The sequence below is a fragment of the Pelodiscus sinensis genome, chromosome 1, assembly GCF_049634645.1.
Source record: "Pelodiscus sinensis isolate JC-2024 chromosome 1, ASM4963464v1, whole genome shotgun sequence".
In the NCBI taxonomy this organism is placed as follows: Eukaryota; Metazoa; Chordata; order Testudines; family Trionychidae; genus Pelodiscus; species Pelodiscus sinensis.
The window spans coordinates 218611634-218631370 of record NC_134711.1 but is presented as its reverse complement, the minus strand read 5'-3'; the positions used below and the strand labels follow the sequence as shown (position 1 = coordinate 218631370).

At 43.9% G+C, this 19737-nt stretch overlaps 2 protein-coding genes across 7 annotated transcripts in view; one reads left to right on the top strand and one right to left on the bottom strand.

Annotated features, from left to right (window-relative positions):
- The window catches only part of PUDP (pseudouridine 5'-phosphatase), a 121630-nt gene extending 110047 nt beyond the window's left edge, over nucleotides 1–11583 (bottom strand). The window contains exon 1 of one of the 2 annotated variants that reach the window (XM_075915411.1): nucleotides 11494–11583. In XM_075915411.1, the coding sequence (XP_075771526.1) occupies nucleotides 11494–11506 (13 nt within the window). In that variant the 5' untranslated portion in view covers nucleotides 11507–11583. Of the gene's footprint in view, nucleotides 1–10542; nucleotides 10677–11493 lie in introns of those variants that run through there. The other variant, XM_075915394.1, reaches the window with a different exon arrangement.
- STS (steroid sulfatase) overlaps nucleotides 10149–19737 on the top strand; it is a 187368-nt gene continuing 177779 nt past the window's right edge. Inside the window, exons 1-2 of one of the 5 annotated variants that reach the window (XM_075915380.1) lie at nucleotides 10149–10573; nucleotides 10878–11050. The gene's annotated coding sequence lies outside the window, so the exon portion shown is untranslated. Of the gene's footprint in view, nucleotides 10574–10640; nucleotides 10761–10877; nucleotides 11051–11077; nucleotides 11191–18494; nucleotides 18722–19737 lie in introns of those variants that run through there. The other 4 variants (XM_075915349.1, XM_075915356.1, XM_075915363.1 and 1 more) reach the window with 4 other exon arrangements.

The following is a 19737-nucleotide window of genomic DNA, read 5'->3' as shown; positions in this document are numbered from 1 at the left end:
TCCCTACTTCTGCTCAGCTTTATGATTTCATCAGCACTCTACAGACAAAAGACACTTCAGGATCAAGACCTAACCTAAACTTATTTGAATGTTCTTCCCTAGATAATTTATTTGAAACATTTCTGTTATTATGAATTATTTGGCATTGTTTAAAAGCTATTCCTCAGCTCTTGAGCTAGGCTGATAAATAAATCCATGTAAAATTTATTTGGCAAATTCCATAATATTCTTGAATAAATTATTTTAGTTGCTTGTGCTTTATCGTCAAATATTAGCTCAGCTTTACCCATTATTACTCTGCACAGACTGCAGAACTCATATTTATTTAAGAAGATCTAATAAGAACAGGATAAGAGTAAAAAGGGCAAAATGAATCTTCTGACTTGAGGTGCATAGCTTATTCATTGTGATGGATTTGGAACTTCCTGTACTATTTATGAATACTAGAAGTTGTAGGTGTTTGATTGCTGTGAGGAGGATTCACCTCATCTCTTGACCTAGTTATTATAGGACTTATAATAGGCAGACCCTGAGTTAATTCAATAAGAATCTCAATAAAAACAAATAGGTAGACAATAACCCAGCATTACTGACTTTAATTTTGCTATCCCTGACTTCTGGTGAACCAAGCGGGTTAATCAGTCTCAGAAAACCAAAGAGGAGAACATGCCTTGCACCAGAAATCAAAGTGACATTCAGAGAAAGAAAGACAGAAAGACAGACAGAAAGACTCCAGAAGCCTGGATGTGGGGTAAGACAGGTCTACATTGGACACTATATAAAGTATATAAGCATATGGATCTTCTTCTGGTGTTAAAATCCTCTCACATTTTATTTTGCTTCTATTGTTAAGCATAGATGTTAGATACCGTTTATTTTAATAATAGAATAGCTGCAATATTTTTTAGCAGTTACACGGTTCCTAAAATGCTCCCATGGGGGCAGGACTGGCATCCACTGCATTTCCTGTGCATACTGGCTCGTATCTGCCACCTCGCACTACTGCCTCTCATACAGAGGTAGCAGTGTGGGGCAGCAACAGTTCCTGTCTCTAAGAGCCCGAGGTTCCTGCAGACAGAAGCTACTCGGGCACACAACACCTGCTGTGGACAGAAACTGCTCCGTGGCAATAGTTCCTTTCCATGGCGGGGCGGCGTTCCCCACAGACACAGGCTGCTCCAGCATCCCCCTTGTCCCTTGCCCCACACTGCTGCCTCTATATTAAAGGTAGCAAGGGAGGGAAGGGATTGTGCTTCTAGTTGTTTAGATTAATTAATAAGCCCAGGCTTATCAGTTAATCGTTTAAACGACTATATGCAAACACCCCTTTTGTTAAGTATGGAATACTTTGGTTTAAGAAGGCTGTTAGGGGCCACTGTAATCAGTGATGGTCACCAGCTCCCAAAGGTAAAACCACAGGTGATAAGCTCACTGATCACTAAAAAATGGGGTATCAAGTCCAAACCAGTACCCAATGGAGGGTCCCAGTTTGCATATAGGGCAAGCAGATAGCTCAGGGGACAAAGGAAAGCAAGGAAAAGGACAATGGAACTGTATGCGGTGACCAGTACAGCAGTGGGACTCCAGGCAGATTCGCTTCTGCTACACTGATAAACACAGAGAGAAGGATTCTAAGGTGAAGTCTGAAGGAGAAACACAACGCTTGGGGTATGTCTAGACTACATGGCTGCGTCGACGGAGCCATGTAGATTTGTTTTTTGGCAAAGGCAAATGAAGCCGCGATTTAAATGATTGCGGCTTCATTAAAATTTACATGGCTGCCGTGCTGAGCCGACAAACAGCTGATCAGCTGTTTGTCCACTCAGTGCGCTAGTCTGGACGCTCCCCTGCCGACATCAAAGCCCTTTGTCGGCAGCCCCAGTAAACCTCATCCCACGAGGAATAACGGGGCTGCCGACAAAGGGCTTTCATGTCGGCAGGGGAGCGTCCAGACTAGCGTGCTGAGAGGACAAACAGCTGATCAGCTGTTTGTCGGCTCAGCGCGGCAGCCACGTAAATTTAAATGAAGCCACGATCATTTAAATCGCCGCTTCATTTGCCTTTGCTTACAGCCCTAATCTATATGGCTCCATCGATGGAGCCATGTAGTCTAGACACAGCCTTGGAGGCCATGTAACTTGTTGATTGGAAGCAGGAGAAGCAGCATCTGCATGAGAAGACAATGCCAGACCAACTAGACTTAACAAAGGTGTTAGAGACTGTATGAACTGGAGAGGATGTGTCAGTGGCCCACAAATTTGGTAAGGAAGACAGTCACCATATAATATCTTTAGGGCCACACAATTTAATTCAAAACTCAAAAGCATTAATAAATATACCCATGTAATCCTCATCCCTACAGAGAGGTAACAGTTTAGAATCTCTGAAATATAAAGAGTTTGCTAGATCATTTCCTAACAAATGAAAAGACTTACAAGTCTTTTATAGATCATTTCCTAACAAGTTAACTGTGTGACGATCTCTCTGCCCTGGAGACTTCTGCCAGTATAAACTATGCAGGTCATGGGTGAGAGGAGGTGTGATTCCTGGCTAATGTAGCTGGGCCAGCCAAGTAGCTAGTGCAGTAGCAGCTATACCCACAAGGCTGTGCTTTTACAAACGAAGCTTGTTTGATTCATGGGGATGGCTTTACATTTTTATATAAAGCATAGCTTTGCAGGGATAGCTGCGTCCACATTAGGAGTACTAATTTGCTAATGCAGGGTATAGTATAGCATTATTGCTAGATAATAGGAATTTTTCCCTGGTGTAGAAATGGCCTTGGAAAAGAAATCACTGTGTGCAGTTAGCAGAACATTTTTTAAAAGGTTATATTGACAAATAAGCAGGTAATCACATTAATTTATTTCAAGCCTCTAATAAAATTCCTATTCATGGGGAAAAAACTGAAACAAAAAAATGTCTACAGGTTGACCTCTGTATACTGGGACTCTGGTCCGGCAACTTCCATGCTCCAACTGGACTATGGATGTTTTTGGACCAGAGAGTCCTGGTGGAGGGCCAGCAGCAGGAGCACCAGTGGGAAATAGCAGGGCAGTGGAGAATTGGCAACGGGAGGAGGAGGAGAATTGGCAGGAAGGCTAGCAGTAGGGGGCCAGAAGTGACTTCCCCAGGTCTGGCAAAATCCCTCATTTGGGCCTGGTCAGGTCTTGAAGGTGCTGGGCCAGGGAAGTCCGACCTGTACCACAGTGCATACCAGGAAACTGTGCAGAACAATCAGCTCAATTTGCCAGCTTGACAAATTACTCTAGGAAGAGAAATGTCCACTTGACCTGATCCTGCAAACACTTATGCACATAAATAGCTTTACTCAATAAGCAATGTTTGCAGGACTGGGCCGTTGGCTTGCAAGTTCAGGTATCTGATCTAGAAGTAAAACAATAATGGGCACAATTCTCTTCTCAATTTTGCCAGTGTATATCAGTAATATTTTTTGCCATTATACTTGCATAAAGACAGTGAGAGTGGGAAAGAACACCCATAACTGCAGATGCAGTCCTTTTAAACGTGGTTCTTTTGGATGCAGACAAAATCCTTTCAATATGTACATATTGAATCAAAAATGTTTTCTTGATTAAGAGGGCACTGATACATTGTTCACCCAATCCCATTCTAAACACCTGCTTAATGGTAATGCTGGTAAAGTCACTTAAACAGTTTTAATGATAAAGTCTAAAAGAATTTTCCAAATGATCTTTGGTCATAAGACAGAGGCGGCCAGATGTGGGTTACCTTCCATATCATTTTTTTGTATCTGCACATTAAAAAGCCAAATAACATAATTCCATTAACATGCAAAATAGTAACTTCCATTTTAGCTACTGAAGATAAATACTCAGTCATACCAGATGGTAAGAAGGCTAATGTAGAACAACAATAACAAAATCTACGCACAGTCTCCTCTCCTCTAATATAAACTAGGCACTCAATTGTGAGAAATCCCAGTTGAGTCTTTACAGTTTGGTGACACTGCATAATAATGAACACTTGACATTGGAAAAGCTATTATCTAGTATTATAAAACTAGCACACTTGTCATTGACTTGAAAGACAACATATGTAAGTTCAGAAGACAAATCATGATAGATAGATAGATAGATAGATAGATAGATAGATAGATAGATAGATAGATAGATAGATAGATAGATAGATAGATAGATAGATAGATAGACAGACAGACAAACAAACAAACAAACAAACAAACAACCTTCTGGTCATGTTATGCTAACAGTTGTATATACTGTATATTGTCCTGTTTCCACATCTTTAATGCCAGTCTCATGCAGAGATATCAGCATCAAACAAAAGAGGCCATGCCTAAAAATCATAAATGTATTAACTATATGTGGTGTCTGAAAGCCCCATCTTTTATTCTTTGGCTTTTAATTTAGCCAGCTAACCCACAGAGTAAGTGGTTAACAAATATGTATGTGGTTAGAGATTTAATGCCATTAGATTTTAGCAATTGTAAAAAGTAGGTCTCCCTAGGCAAAGACTGAAGGGTCCTAAAAATAACCTATCATATAAGTTCTAAGCATTTATTATTAAGAATCAAATATTCTCCCTTGCTTTAGGAAAGCATGTGGTGATTCTGCACTATAAAAATGCTGGATGTTTTTTAAAACTCTTCAGCAGTATATCAGAAATTAAAATGTAGTTATTCCTACTCCCTGGGGGGTTGTACTACACAGTGAAGTCTGCATCACTTTTAAGCTACTTTACTAAATCTTGCTGCACATGTAAAATAAAAGAGAGGCTTTAAACAAATGTTACTTCTGTAAACTAGAGCAGTGACTGACTGTTCCACTATAATTAATGAACTGTTAGGGTTTCCAATAAAAGTGCTATTTATTTTATTCATTTAATTAGGGAGATTCTGCAGGTACTGTGCACATGATAAATCATGTTGAAAAAAGGGAAAAGAAGGGCACAGTCTAAAATTTCATCCAGTAGTTCAAGGGCAAAGAGAAAACAATCCAAAAGAAAAGAATTGCTGAAGAAAGAGAACTAAATGTATTAAAAATGCATTGTGCTGAAGGGGGAAAAATGCTTTGTACAGTGATTTGACTAGAGCAACAAAGGAATTCAGACAAACAGGAACAGATTTCCATAAATAGTTATAAAGAATAGAGAAGCTGTTGCCCCTAGCCCAATTCAGATGTTATCTCAAGATGGAAATCAAGGACAACTTATCAAACTCAACTATGTTAAAGGAACTTGAGTGAGAGATGGGAACTAAGTGGCTGAGACGAGGCCTTGATAAATTTCTTGACTGTTGTTGCTCCACGATCAGTTGCGCAGCAAATTCAATTTTCCAGAAATTACAACCCAACTTAAAATTTCCTCACTAAATCTGGGAAACCTCAGCTCAAGAGTTTCAAAATTAGTTGCTTAAAATTCTGCTAATAGTTAAAGCATAAAAGTAGGTACCTGTATGTTTCAAAAATGTTGAGTTCCAATTCAATTTAATGGGAGCAACTCAGAGCTCAACAATTATGAAAAAAAATCAAGCCCTTACTTTTGGTGCCTAACAAAGAACATATAGGTCTAATTTCAGGCATCCAAATTGAAATTTTGGCCAAGCGCTTTTAAAATGTTGTTTCATGCAGTTTTACTTGACATTTAAAAAGATGAACATAACAGGGATGTTAGATATCAGGTAATTGAACAGTCGAGTAACCACATGGATTTTTATCGGTTACTGGACTATGATATAATCCCCAGGGGAGGGGACAGCAGCCTGTGCAATCCGCCCAAATCCCGGGGAGCCCCCAACTACCTCATGCTCTTACCTCTGTATTTCAGGCAGCAGCGCGGGGTGCCAGGCGGGAACTGGTCTGCGAGGGGAGCCAGTTTAAAAACCAGCTCCACGCACAGACCAGCTGCCTGCTGCCCCGCATTGCTGCCTCAGAGGCAGCAGTGTAGGGCAGCAGCAGCCCCTGTCTGCAGGGGTCCCGAGCTCCCGGTGGACAGAGGCTGCTCTACCTTCCACAGAGCAGCTTCTGTCTGCAGCGCGCCTAGGCCCGCCACAGACAGAGCGTAGTTCAGCAGCAGCAGGGATCCCTAGCAGACAGGAGCTGCTGCTGCTGTCAAAATAATGCAATATAATCACTAGAAAATAAAATCCTGTTTAAATGGTTAACCTTTTAAACATATTGTTTAACCAGTTAATTCACTAAAGGGAGAGCAGGTAGGGGACCACTCCAGCTGGGACACCAGACTAGCCCCCTACCTGAGGCAGTCCCCCATAGGGCTGGAGCAGCCTTCTGTCTGCCACAGGTGGGGAACTGCTCCAGCCATCACCTGTTAACCTTACCAAGTAAACCTCAGCCATTAAGAGAGAGGCTTACTGGTTAACCGGTTAAACATTCACATCCCTAATAATCACATCAGTTTCACTTATTTCGGTAATTTATTTAAACTACTATACAGAAAAAAAATCACAAAACAGTAGAGTCCCAATTATGCGACCTAAACGGGACCGATAGGTGCTCGGATTAATGAAAATGTCGGATAATATGGATTACCTGTAGTTGATTCGGGTGCTCCAGGTGAAGGGCAGCAGTACTTTGGGGATGTTCCGCTTGGAGGCCGCTGAGAAGGGCGGCAGCAGCAGAGGCAGCAGAAGCAGCGCCCGGAGTGACGGGGCAGCGGGCAGGGCCATTCTCCTAGCCCGTGTCCGGGGGCTGCAGGGAGGGAAGGGGCCAGGCAGGAACGGGGACCCTGGGAGGCAGGCGCAGGGATGGGGATGACCCCAGCTGCATCGTGACCAAGCGGAGCCGGCAGGAGGCTCTGACCCATGGGCTGGACTCTCAATGATCTGCAGCTGGGGCAGGGGAAATGGGCCCGGTCACATGGCAGGTCACATGGTGGGCGTCCGGCGGCAGCGTGGGGTTTTAATTTTGCTTTCAGGGGCTGCTGCTGGAACTTCTTCAGCAGGGGAGGCTGCATGCGGCATGGTAGCGCGGGGCAGCTGGCCTTGGGGGCTGCATACCGCTCTAGGCTGGCTGGGGATTTCTTGCAGAACTCCAGGGTTTATCCGGCTATGTCGGATAAAGTAGAACGTCGGACAAACGAAGGTTGGATAAGTGGGACTCTACTGTAACTATTCACCATTTCCTATAGACATGAAAGTTAAGTTACAAATACTTGGTAATCAAGACCCTGTATTTCATTGATCATCCTGGATTTTCATTTAATACACATTACTTTCATTTTGACTTGGTGCTTTGTAAAGTAAAATGTCACTTTAAATGACTCAGAATCCCACCCAAAAAAGTGATACAGTTTTGCTAATCATCGTCCTGCAGGTTTAAAAACAAAAAAACAAAAAAACATGGGTAAGTAAAATAGATCCTGAATTGTAATCTAACTATATTGTGCCTTTCTGACACAGGGGAAAGAAAAAAAAAAAAAAAAGACAGAAAGCACATAGACTTTCCTAGCTAAGAAGTCAGTAATTTATAATAAGGCTCCTTTACACTACTCTGGCAAGGTAAAGAAGCCTTAATTGACTAAGAATGGGAACAATTAAACTTTAGCAGCTTGCCTTTTTAGCTGTCAAAATTTTTGCTATGCTCAAGGACAAAATCTATTTCACACAGCCCTATGCCTCCAAGCCCAGGATTCAACAACAGGGGTTGTGTCTAGACTACAAAGAGAAGTCAGGAAAAGATATGCAAATTGCAAACCATAATTTGCATATCTTTTTCCGCTTTTCTCCCAAAAGAGGCTTTTCCGTCATTTGGCCTGTCTACACTGTCAGAAAAAAATCCCACTTCCTCATAGAACGAGGTTTACAGGGATGCAAAAACTCTGCAGCCTAGTTGTATCTAGGGAGGAGAGGAAAAGAATGAGAGCTTGTCCTACTACTGGCTGGATAGATGCTGCAGCGATTGATCCACTAAGGGACAAATTAGCAAGTCTAGTGAAGAACTGTTAAATTCACTACCGATTGTTTGGACATTGACTCTGTTATTCACCATAACAAGATGAAGTAAGGGGATCCAGGGTGTTGTGAACCCCTTTGTAAGTAGATCTACAGCGACTTGAGTCACACTACTATCCAAACTCAAATTGCATAGCTTAGATAGGCTTTTCCCTATAGTGTGGGCCTACCCTGAGTGTCTCTGACTCAATTGCATGCAGACAGGTGCCCAACCCCACCTACTTAACATCTCTGCATGAATGCACACATGCAGGTCCAGCCTTCCTCCTCCTCTCTGAGATGATTTGCTGTGGAATGGGTGTGTTTTCCCCTCAGATTCTTGGCTGTCCTGCAGAAAAATGGAGGAGCCAAGAAATCTGCAGAAGGTATGAATTCTGCATTCCATGCAGGGAACAGAATTCCCCTAGAACTGAAAGTGAAAACAAGTCATACATCCTCTGATACTTAATTTATAATGATATGCACTAATAAATCATTAGACTGGTGTCCCATTGTGCCTTTTACTGGAAAACATTAAAGTGCAATTTAATCATAGTTTTCCTATTACCATCTTACTGTTTTAATGCATTCTTTCAATTTTTAAAAAGGAATCATATCAGTAGTGCATATAACAGTTACTGAAAATTTTAATCTGAAAGCTACCTCACAATTTCAAGGAAGGTAAAAAAGTTAGCATTAATCCAGATGGCTCCAGGATCTTGCTAACTCACATCTGCACATAAGACGCTGTAGTTGAAGTCTAACTTTTAACAAATCCAGAAAATGACACAAAAACATGGCATATTTATCCATAACTGCCTGGAAAAGATTAAATTAATAACAGTAAGCAGAAGGTTTAATACCTGAAGTGTCCCAGCCTTAGCAAACTCTGGTCCAAGAACTTGGTATCCCTTATAATTAATTTCTCAGTGTGATATACAACACACATTCTAGGGCAACCTTAAGCTCCTTCATTGTATGAACCCTGTGGGTTTGTTGGATTAACAAGACTAATTAAAACTAATCAATTTTGTTTTGTGGTACCTAATAAAGACAAAAATCTCAAGTATTATAGAAATATTATTTTTAACTAGAGATGGTATGGTCTTTCACAAAAATACCTTTGGACACTATAACAAAGCACCAATCTTCAAAACACTTGTACAAGAGAAGTACAGTGAAAAAAAATCCGTGACACTGCCAATGAGTATAAAATTACTCATGTATATAAGTACTTGCAGGATCAGGACCTATATACTTATGTTGGTAAATTAGACTCTTTCACTTAGAGGAGTATCTTGGACACTAGAAATTTGTAAAATGACACTATTTAATTTAAAAAACACTAATAATAAAAAACATAAACAAGGCCAATATAAATATTTCCATTAAAATCAATGAAAACAGTTGGTTTAGTATCCTGCTGAAGTGAAGAACTTAGAAGCTGAAACTGAAATTTGAATATAAACAAGTGGTTCTGGTTTCTATAATTGGTACTGTCATGTGAGAAATGCAAAACAGTGAACAAATTGCCTAAATAGTAATAGGTTAATGCGCTTTAAATATTCTTTCTTTTCTTACATTATGTAAGGTACTATTGGCAACACAGGTAAATAAATTTGCACAATATTTTGAAACTGATATTCCTTTAAATTAAATGGAGACTGAATGAATACGGAAGAGTAAAAATTGATGTTTTCCAGAATGGAAATAGAACAGTTAATTTATATAGTGGACTAAACTAAAAGGACCGCTCTCTGTCTCTCTTCTCCCTCCCTTCAGGAGAAAGCATGGAAACCATGTTTTCCAGAATTCGTCCAGGTGGAAAGTTTCCTTTCCTACACTAGGGTCGAGGAGTCCTGTGGCACCTTATCGACTAACTGAAGTGTTGGAGCATAAGCTTTCGTGGGCAAAGACCCACTTCGTCAGATGCATGTGACACATCAACTGCCTATCAAAAACCAAAATCCATACACAAGAATTGCATTCATTTACAGTAGCGGTGCAAAATAAAGCTCTGGTTCTGCAGGCACTTATGTCCTGCTTAAATACACCAAAACAGTCCCACGGGGAATGAAACCATCAAGGCCCACGGGAGTGACAGCGCTACTACCGAACAGTAATTGTCACGAGTCCGAAATATCGCGTTTTGTGTACTTATGGCAGGAAGCAACCAACCCTGTTGAAACGAACCCAAAGCTTACACAGCAACTTGTCTGCTGCCAGTGTTACTCCCAACAATCGCTGGCCTAGTCCGGCCTCTTGCACTAGATCCGGGTGCCACCTCAACTCCGAGGCTTGAATTGGAGCCCAGTGCCTTGCCAAGGAGGCCAGACTCTCGGGCTGAAACCCGTGTCACCCAGCTTCCCCCAGCACGCCCTGGTGGCAGCCCTATGAAGTGAGGCGGGCAGAGCAGTGGAGAGAACTGCAGCAGCAGCAGCAGCAGCCCAGGGACCTAGCTCCAGCCTGCCCCTGCAGAGACAGGGCTGGCAGCAAAGGGCACTAGCGGCTGAGCCCGGGGCTGCTGCAGGAAGGGGCCGCAGCCTGGCGTGGCAGCAAGGCGGCGGGGAGCAGCGGCGCCGCGGGCTACGCACCCAGCAGGAGACCGTCCATGTCAAAGAGCAGGTGGGTGGCGGGCCGCGGCGCAGCCGGGCGGCGGGAAGAGGCGGCCATGGCCGTGTCAGAGGAGCCGGGCGGCGCAAGCGCTCTCAGCAGCCGGCGAAGGGGAGGAGGCAGCCGGCTGCAGCGCCCCTACGCGAGAGGCGCGGAGCTGGGGCTGCCGGCGCCGCGCGCGGGAGCTCAGGCTCAGCAGGTGTGCAGCAGCAGCAGCAGGGGGCCGCGGGCTGCGCTGCTTCGGCCCCCGGGGGGAAGGCGCGGGGCTGGCTCGGTGGGTGGAGACGCTGCACATTTGTCTCTCTCGTTCTTCCAGGGCGTCTCTGGAGTACGCCGAGAAACTGAGCTGCGGGCCGGAGAGCAGCTGAGCCCCAGCCGCGCAAAGCAAACTCCACTTGTAGGGAGCCCGTGAGCCACGGTGTGGGAGAATCGGTAGCACCCTGCCAGGCACAGCCCCCACAGTACGTGGAGACCTCGCCGCTTGCAAAAGTAAGCATGCTTCTGTCTCTGCCCAGAGCTGGTGCGAAGCATAAGCAGGGTGAGCGTGTCTACACCCACAGTGCTGGAGGTGTGAAGAGAATCCACACCCATGATACAGAGATCTCCCCTTCCTATAAAAAAAACCCCTCGTGAGTACCATAAACAGGGCCCAATTAAGGTTATGAGGGACTAATGGGAGGGAAGGTCTTTAAGTATGACTCACATATTGCAAAAACATTGAAATAAGCATGTATCTACACAGCGATTTATATTTTATTTAGGTAAAAGCAAGTTCATTCTATGCTTACTACGCTCAGTTCTTCCAACAGATCTTTCTGAGTAAGAGGCAGAACAAGAGATGCTATGCTGTCCTTCTCTTAGTCTTCCTGCTTGCTAGGTAGTGGCATACTTATCTGCATGAGGATGAACACTGCATTCCCCTTTAGGCTCACCTCTCTCAATCATGTGCTTCTGCCCTCAGCTCTCCACATGACACAGTGCAAAGCCAACTTTTGCAGTTGATTTCCCCAAGCTATGGACTCTACCCCACAGATTCTGTTTCACTCTGACTGTAGTCCAAAAGGTAGCCGATTTATATTATGTAAAAGAAACCCACTCAGGTGTAAAATCCACTGAAGTAGAGGAAGTATAGTGGGAAAATTACTTTGGGACATTGTATTTTGGTCTGTTTTTTATCTGAAAGCTGCCTCCCAGTGTTGCACTGTTTGAGGACAATGAATTCCAGGAACTCAAATATTATTTGTGGAATGGTGCCCAGTTTGTCTAGTTGATCTCCAGTGATTTGTTATGTCATTTTGTCACCAAACTTTTCCGCATTAGAATCATGGGCTGCGGGTGAACATAGGGATAGGGGAGGCAAGCCCCGAGCACCACCTCCAGGTCTGCCCCTTCCACTGAGGCCCCGTCCCCCACGGGATCCAAGCTGCCTCCCCGCTCCACCCACCACAGGGGGACAGTAGGTTGAGAGCGCATGCGCCTCCCAGGCCTCAGAGCATGGGGAGGGTGGACAATGTGTGTATGCAGCCTTCCCGGCCCCAGTCTTTCCAGCCGTGGGAGAGCGGCGGGCACGTGTCCCAGCCTCCCCAGCCCTGGAGCACAGGGAGGGTGGGTGTGCATCTTCAGCCTCCCTGGTCCCAGAGTATGGGAAGGGTAGGCGGCACATGATTCCAGGAGCACTGGGACGGCGGGCTCAATACTCTGCCTTAGAACGCCTACGGTAGGTATTATGGGGGTGGAGTGAGAAATGGGGCCAGGCTGGCGGTTTGGGAAGGCAATGCCTTCCCCCATCTATTATACTGGACGGCCATGATTAGACTCTTAGGCTATGTCTAAACCACCTTCCTCTTCCAAAAGAAGAATGTAAATGAGTCCGATTGAAAATGCAAATGAAGTGTGGATTTACAAATCTCACATTCATTTGCATAATCACGTGAGAGAACTTTTTCGAAAAAGGACTTTTCGAAAAAGAAACCGCAGTCTGGATGACGGGGTTCTTTTGAAAAAAAACACCCTTTTTCGAAAGAACCCCTACTCATTTTTTCAGGAGTACAGGTTCTTTCAAAAAAGGTTTTTTTGTTTTGTTTTGTTTTGTTTTTTCCAAAAGAACTCTGTCTAGACTGGTTTCTTTTTCGAAAAACCCTTTTTTGAAAAAGCACTCTCTCGTGATTATGCAAATGAAGCTTGAGATTTGTAAATCTGCCCTTCATTTGCATTTCGATCGGGCTCATTTACATTCCTCTTTCAGGAGAAGAATGTAGTTTTAGATGTGCCCTTAAAATAGAATCATGGACAGGAAGGGATCTTGAGAGACCATCTGGTCCAGTCCCCTGCACTTATGCCCGAACTAAGTATTATCTGTTCTAAAATGTGTGATCAGCAGTTCTGATATTGGGCTTTTTAAGCATGAGTTCTCTGGGTACCAACCCACTACGGTTTGCATTTGTTTGTTTTCAGTTTTCTGTAAGGAAGAGATAACAGCTAGAACGGACACATCTTTAGATGGTTATCCAATGCCCAGTTATAATATTTAACACTTGTCTACTATGTTATCTCTTCAGAATCCTTACATAAATACTAAGCAAACTTAATCTATAGCTTTTCAGCTTTTGACTAGGAGTTGACAAAAATATTTCTGTTTCCTGTTGTATTCCCTGCCCCCTCTGAAAAAAATACTTCATTGACTATTAGAATCTTAAAAAAAAAAAATCATTAAGAATCTTTCAAAAGAACAGCATATCTAGGGATGTTAAAACCATTAAATAAGATCAGTTAAATGATTACCTGCATTGATTCACTTCTTTCTGCTGCCCAGCCCCACCGTAACTGTGAGCTGCTTCAGCCCAGCGCAGGTGTCCACTGCCACATTTCGCAGGCAACTGCTGGTTAACTGGTATGCCAGTAAGCCTCATGCTTGCCAGTATGCTTATCGGTTAATCATTTAATATTTCTTAAATACAAACAAGGCTGCTGTAGTGGTATCCTTCTTAAATCAGGTCTTGTGTTTGTTTAAGGCTGGTGTAGAATGATCAAGCAGACATTGTTTAGGTTTTTTTTTCTTTAAAGTGCTCAGAATTTAGGGTAGGAAAGTGAATGAGATTCTGCTGTACTGCATGTGAAAAGCAGAAGGGACCAAAATCTATTCTGGTGCAAAAAACTGTTCCCTGTGAAGTCAATAAGGCTACAGTGTAAATGTCAGTAGCGATTGTCCTTTTTCTTCATTCTTTTCTCAAATCTACTATATATTTGAGAGAGTTTTGTTTGTGTGTGAGCAAGTCTGTCTGTTTGTTCGTTCAAGAACTCTTCTTAAACAGTGATAGAAATGTAGCCGTGTTAGTCTGGGGTAGTTGAAGCAAAATGCAGGACAATGTAGCACTTTAAAGACTAACAAGATGGTTTATTAGATGATGAGCTTTCGTGGGCCAGACCCACTTCCTCAGACTATTTGATCTGAGGAAGTGGGTCTGGCCCACGAAAGCTCATCATCTAATAAACCATCTTGTTAGTCTTTAAAGTGCTACATTGTCCTGCATTTTGCTTCTTCTTAAACAGTAAGAGCCAGGGCCACCAAATTTGGTATGCAGATTCCTCTTATAACTTGAAGCAAGGTAAGGGTTTGGTTGTATGAAGGGAGGGTGAAGCTGCAGCTTCTCTGCTCCCCTCTGATTCCTACAGGAACATTGCTAGCTGTTCCCTTTCATCAGGGAGTGAGGAGAAAATGCAGTTTGCTCCATTCCTTAATCTGGTTGGGGGGTGCAGGATGATTCTAGACCTCTCCCACCTGGGGGATATGCACCCCTTCCCTGGCTGTGAGGTACTTTTATGATAGATTGAACTGCTAGAGACATTGTAGAAGGATAGAACCGTAGCCTGTTTAGCCAGTCTTTCTATCATAGTTTGTTAAGAAAGGGATTTAAAATCCTTTAAGGAGTGGAGAGGGAGAAACCTACAACACTGTCCGTTGAACTTCCTCCAGTGCATTTGCAACCTCTTAAAATACAAAGATGTATTAGCTTGTGACACTTCTTTTCCTGTGTATCCCAAGACAGAGAAATACATCAAAGAAAAAGATTGGCTTTCTGTGATTTTTAATACAGTTCAATTCATTGTTGAACCCAATGGGTTATAGATGTGAAGCCCTTTGGTGGAAAGTACTGTAAAAATTAAAGTATGGTATCCAGATGTTTTGTTTTTCCTACAAATGTTTGTTCCTTATACATGGGAGAGGCATAGTTCTGGCTGGAACTGGATAGAGCCGTGGTCCCCAACCCGGTGCCCGCGGGCGCCATGGCGCCCGCCGGGCACTTTACATGCGCCCGCGGAGCAATCTGGGCTGGCAGGTGCCAGCCCCGGGCGCATGGCTGGCCCCGGCCCCGGGGGCGCCGCGCGTGCCCTTGCCGGCTCCGGCCTTGGCCCCGCCCCCGGGGGCACCGCGCGTGCCCTTGCCAGCTCCGGCGCCGGCCTTGGCCCCGCCCCCGGGGGCACCGCGCGGGCCCCGGCCCCGGTCTTGGCCCCGCGGCGCTTACGGGGGCGCACCGGCCCCGGGCGCGTGGCTATGGGGGGGGGCCCCGACCCCGGGCGCGTGGCTTTCGGGGGGGGGCCCCGACCCCGGGCGCGTGGCTATCGGGGGGGGCCCCTGACCCCGGGCGCGTGGCTATGGGGGGGGCCGCCCCCGGGCGGGCAAGTGTCCCCGCCCCCTGGCGCCCGGCGGGCGAACGGCCACGCCCCCTGGCGCCCGCCAACCTGAAAAGGTTGGGGACCACTGGGATAGAGTGTACGGGTTCTGTGCAAGCTTCCCAGCCTACCACATTGGTACTGCCTCTTCCAATTGTCCAGAAATGGGACCAGCACACATAGACAACGATGGTGATGGGCACGAGGATCAGGAGGCAGAGTCCATTCTCAGCTGAGGAGGACCGAGGAAGCCTCTTCTTTCCCTGACAACTAGGCAGAGCTCCGAAGAAATCTGTCGGGGGTGGGTTGAGGAGTGAAGACACAATAGCTGCTCATACTACACCCACAGCTGGCATGGGTTCCCATGGTAACTCGGTTTGTAGTAGCTGTGGGTTACCATAGTTGAACTTTCAAAAACGAGGATGCTCCTGAGAGGAAGTGCATCTGTATCAGTATCTACCAACTCACGTTGTTTAATGTGTTAAATAGTGATAGCACATTAATACAATGTGAGTTGGTAGATACTGGTACAGATACACTCCCTCTCAGGAGCGTCCTCTTTTTTGAAAGTTCAACTATGGTAACTCTATTTTTAGTGTCTGGTGACCAGTGTTAATGGGATACCTGAGACACAGCAGTGTATCCCTGCAGCATGGGGAGACACAGACAGGAGGAGTCTGCTTTGCCTTTTCTGCTGGCAGGAGGTCTCCAGCAGAGCTGCGTGAATAAGCTCACTTACACATACTCAGTTCCTGCCATGCCCCCTGCCTGGCCATGGGTGCACCTAAGGGCTGTACCAAATTCATGGTTCATTTTGGTCCATTTCATGGTCATAGGATTTTTAAAATAGCCAGTTTCATGATTTCAGGTACTTAAATCTGAAATTTCACTGTGTTGTAATTGTTGCACAGTTATTATAGGGGATGTTTGTGGTAGAATGACCCTTCTGTGCTGCTGTTGGCAGTGGAGTGGCCTTGAAAGCTGGGCAACTTGAGAGTGGTAGCTGCTGGCCAAGAGCCCAGCTCTAAAGGCAGAGCCATAGCAGCACAGAGATAAGGACATATCAATAAGGTATTGGTACCCTTATTTCTGCACTGCTGCCTACAGAGCTGGGAGCTCAGTCAGCAACGGCACCCTCCAGCCATCCAGTTCTAAAGGCAGCAGCAGAAGGGTGGCAATCCTGCCACAGAAGTAAGGGTATCATGGTATGGTATTGCCATGCTTACTTCTGTGCTGCTTTTGGCAGGGTGCTGCTTTCAGAGGTGGGTTCCCAGCTAACAGCTGGCACTCTCTACCTACCTACCTCCGAAGGCAGTGTAGAAGAGTGGCAATACTGTGACACCTGCACCTTGTGACCTTCTGCAGTTCCCTTTTGGGTCGCTCCTCCCCCCATTTCAGAAATGCTGAATTCCCCTTGAAATGTGTATAGTATAGGCTAAAAGCACACAAAAGACCATATTTCATGATGCATTATTCATTTTTTCATGGCTGTGATGGCCCTAGCTAGAGCCTTTTTAGCCTAGGGGTTAATCTGGCCCTAGGTATAAGCTAAATTCGCAGAAGTTCTTCCACCGACATAGCACAGTGCACTCAGGTGCTTATATCAGTGTAATGTACAATGCTTAGGATATTCCGGATGGTGGAATATTCACTCACAAGAGTGACATATTTTTTTCAGCATAAGTGGTAGTGTAAACATAGCCTAAGCAATTGCTTACATTTCTAAGCATCTCAAAGGGCCCTCCCTCCCCATTAATTATTGGCATGCATTACTGTTAGTTGAGGGTGGGAATATTTCTGTCCAGGGTCCCCAATGTAGTAGTTCTGTACAGTGGTACAGTAAATTCAGATTTTACTGGTGTGGCATCCTAACAGATCCTCTTCTCCTTCAGTGATGATCAGTATTAGGCTGCATGCATTTTTGTATGCTTCCTTGGTATATTATGCCAGCTTTGTGCAGGTAGCTAGCATAATAGACTTTACGAGAGCCCCCAAAGACCACAGACTCAGATAAGGTACGAAGACACCCAATTCAGGTTTATTGTTGAACGAATTACATTAATAGTTGTTGGTAGCCAGGTGGCCTTTGAGCCTGTACTTATTTGTACCCTGGACAGTAGACACAGCTTAGTTGATAGTATGGATTTTACTATTGCCCCCTAGCCAAAGAGTTAAGTTGAGGTACCCCCATATTTATAGGCAGATATGAACAACTTAAGTTACACACTGTATGGATCATCTTATGCATTAATGACACATTTGGTACATCCCCCTGTACTTTTTTTTAAGCATTTACAACTCGTTGTTATGTTTTCACTCTTGTTGGTGTCAAAGTCAGACAGGACTCACAGATTTGTCAGACCGCTCTGTTTATTTTAGCAAAGCTCTGCTAAAATGCATCCAGAAAATGTGAGCACCATACAAGGTTCAAACCCCTTGATTTATACAGTCAAGAGAAAGTCAAGTTAACAGGATTAAAAGGAGGGGCAAAACTTCACATGATTAGTGTGAGACTTAGTCAAGTATCTTCATTTCCACATCAAGCACACAGCAATCTCCTGTCCATATCTACTTGGTTATGTCAAATTGCTTTCTCCCTAACACCTAATGTTCCTTTTCCTATTAACTCTGGCTAGCACTCTGGAATCTGCATACCTACAAACAACATTAACATACTTTTCTTCTTCCTGTTCAGAGACAAACAGTATTCCTTCAACTTATTCAATTATTACAGCATAATTCATCTTTCTCTTACAGTATAATTCTTTCTACTTTCACATTGGTTTAAACTATTTTATTATGTACTTAGCGTGGTGCCCCTGTACTGTCTTGATTGAATTTATTTACATACTTCATGTGCTTTTATCAGTGCTAGCAGTTCTAGTGCTGAAAGGCACTGACTTTCAGGCAAACATTTGCTTTTGACGTGGCCTGTCACTGGTAGTATAACTTTTACTTACTTTGGTTCAAGCACTAGGCCCATGCTTCATCTCTTTCTGTCTCGTTCACCGAATAGGCAAGCCCCAACACTACAGATACGGACAATATGGTAGCTTATTATCTGTGAAAGAGACATTTGGTCCTACAAAATTCTGTTTATGCTTTGGATATGTGGATTCCCATTTGCATTGTTGACTTCTTACAGCCCAATTTTGCATTTGTGCGTACAGAACTTTAATGTGATTTCCAAGAGTAAAGCTGCTCATGGAATTTAGTGTTGGCAAGAGCAGAGCTGTAAATGTCTCAAACTGGTTCAATCCTACTGTTGTATATTGGGTTGTAGATATAGATGTTGTTGTTATAGTAACTGAGTTAGGTCACTAGGGTCAGCCCAGCTGGTTTGGGCTGGTTCTAGTTAGTTCTGTGTTATGCAATAAAATGGACACTTGCAACTACTCAAGCTCCCTGTGTTTCCACTGATTTCTTCCTATACTGTGGAACTCCACATGACATAATACCTACCTAAAGATTTTCTTGAAGAAAGCAAGGGTGAGTAGGTGGTGCAATATTAGGGGCTTTGTCTTTTGTAGGCATCTGTTACTGCCTCCTTCCCCCTCCTGATTTTTCACACTTGCTGTTTGGATACCCTAATAGAAAGCATAGAATGGAATCAACAACATTGTGTAAACTAGTTTGCTTACATGGTAATGTATTATATGTGGGTTTGTTTCAGGAAGTGCTGATTAGGGGTTGTCAGAAATCCAAAGAGGTTGCAGAAACAACAGAATCTTCTCACACTCAGGGGAATCTCCGTATGTGGCTTCTGTTTGAGAATGACTTTTGATTGCGCAATTTTTGTAGGACAAGATTGTTGCCATTCTTTTGGTGCTTTTCTGGAGAACATTTAGCACAGCCAGTGTATTGCTCATGTCGACTGTTACTGGCTTCCAGGCACCGTTTCATAGTGCTCTGCACTGACAATCAGTACAAGACACGCGCAAGCAATGCAAATACACTGGCAGCTGTGTAAGTTAGGTTGACTTAATTTTGTAAGTTAGGTTGACTTAATCAACATAACCTTTGTCTCAGATAACAAGTATGTCACTTTTCCTAATAATTTTATCAATTGGAAATTGGATACAAACAAACAAAAACCCACACACAAACCCACAGCAGTGTTTTTCAACAAAAGATACATGTACTAGGGATGTGAAAGTATAACCATTAGCAGATGAGCCTATATCAGAGTTAGCTGCGTGGAAGAGGGAAGTAGGTGGGAACTGCCTGCCCCGTCCCATATGTAACCACTGCAATTCATATTTACTTGCATAAACTCATTTTAACATCCCTAATGTTTACCCATGGGTTTACACACAATTCTTCAAATTACTTAAATATTTGCCTAGTTGTGCAACAAGCTGCGAAAAAAAGGGGGGAGGAACCAAACCACGAACTAAGTCAGTACAAACTAAAATGCCATGCTGTGATTTGTTTATACTGTTAGTATATACTATACAATGAAATGTAGGAACAATATTTATATTCTAATTTATTTTATAAATATA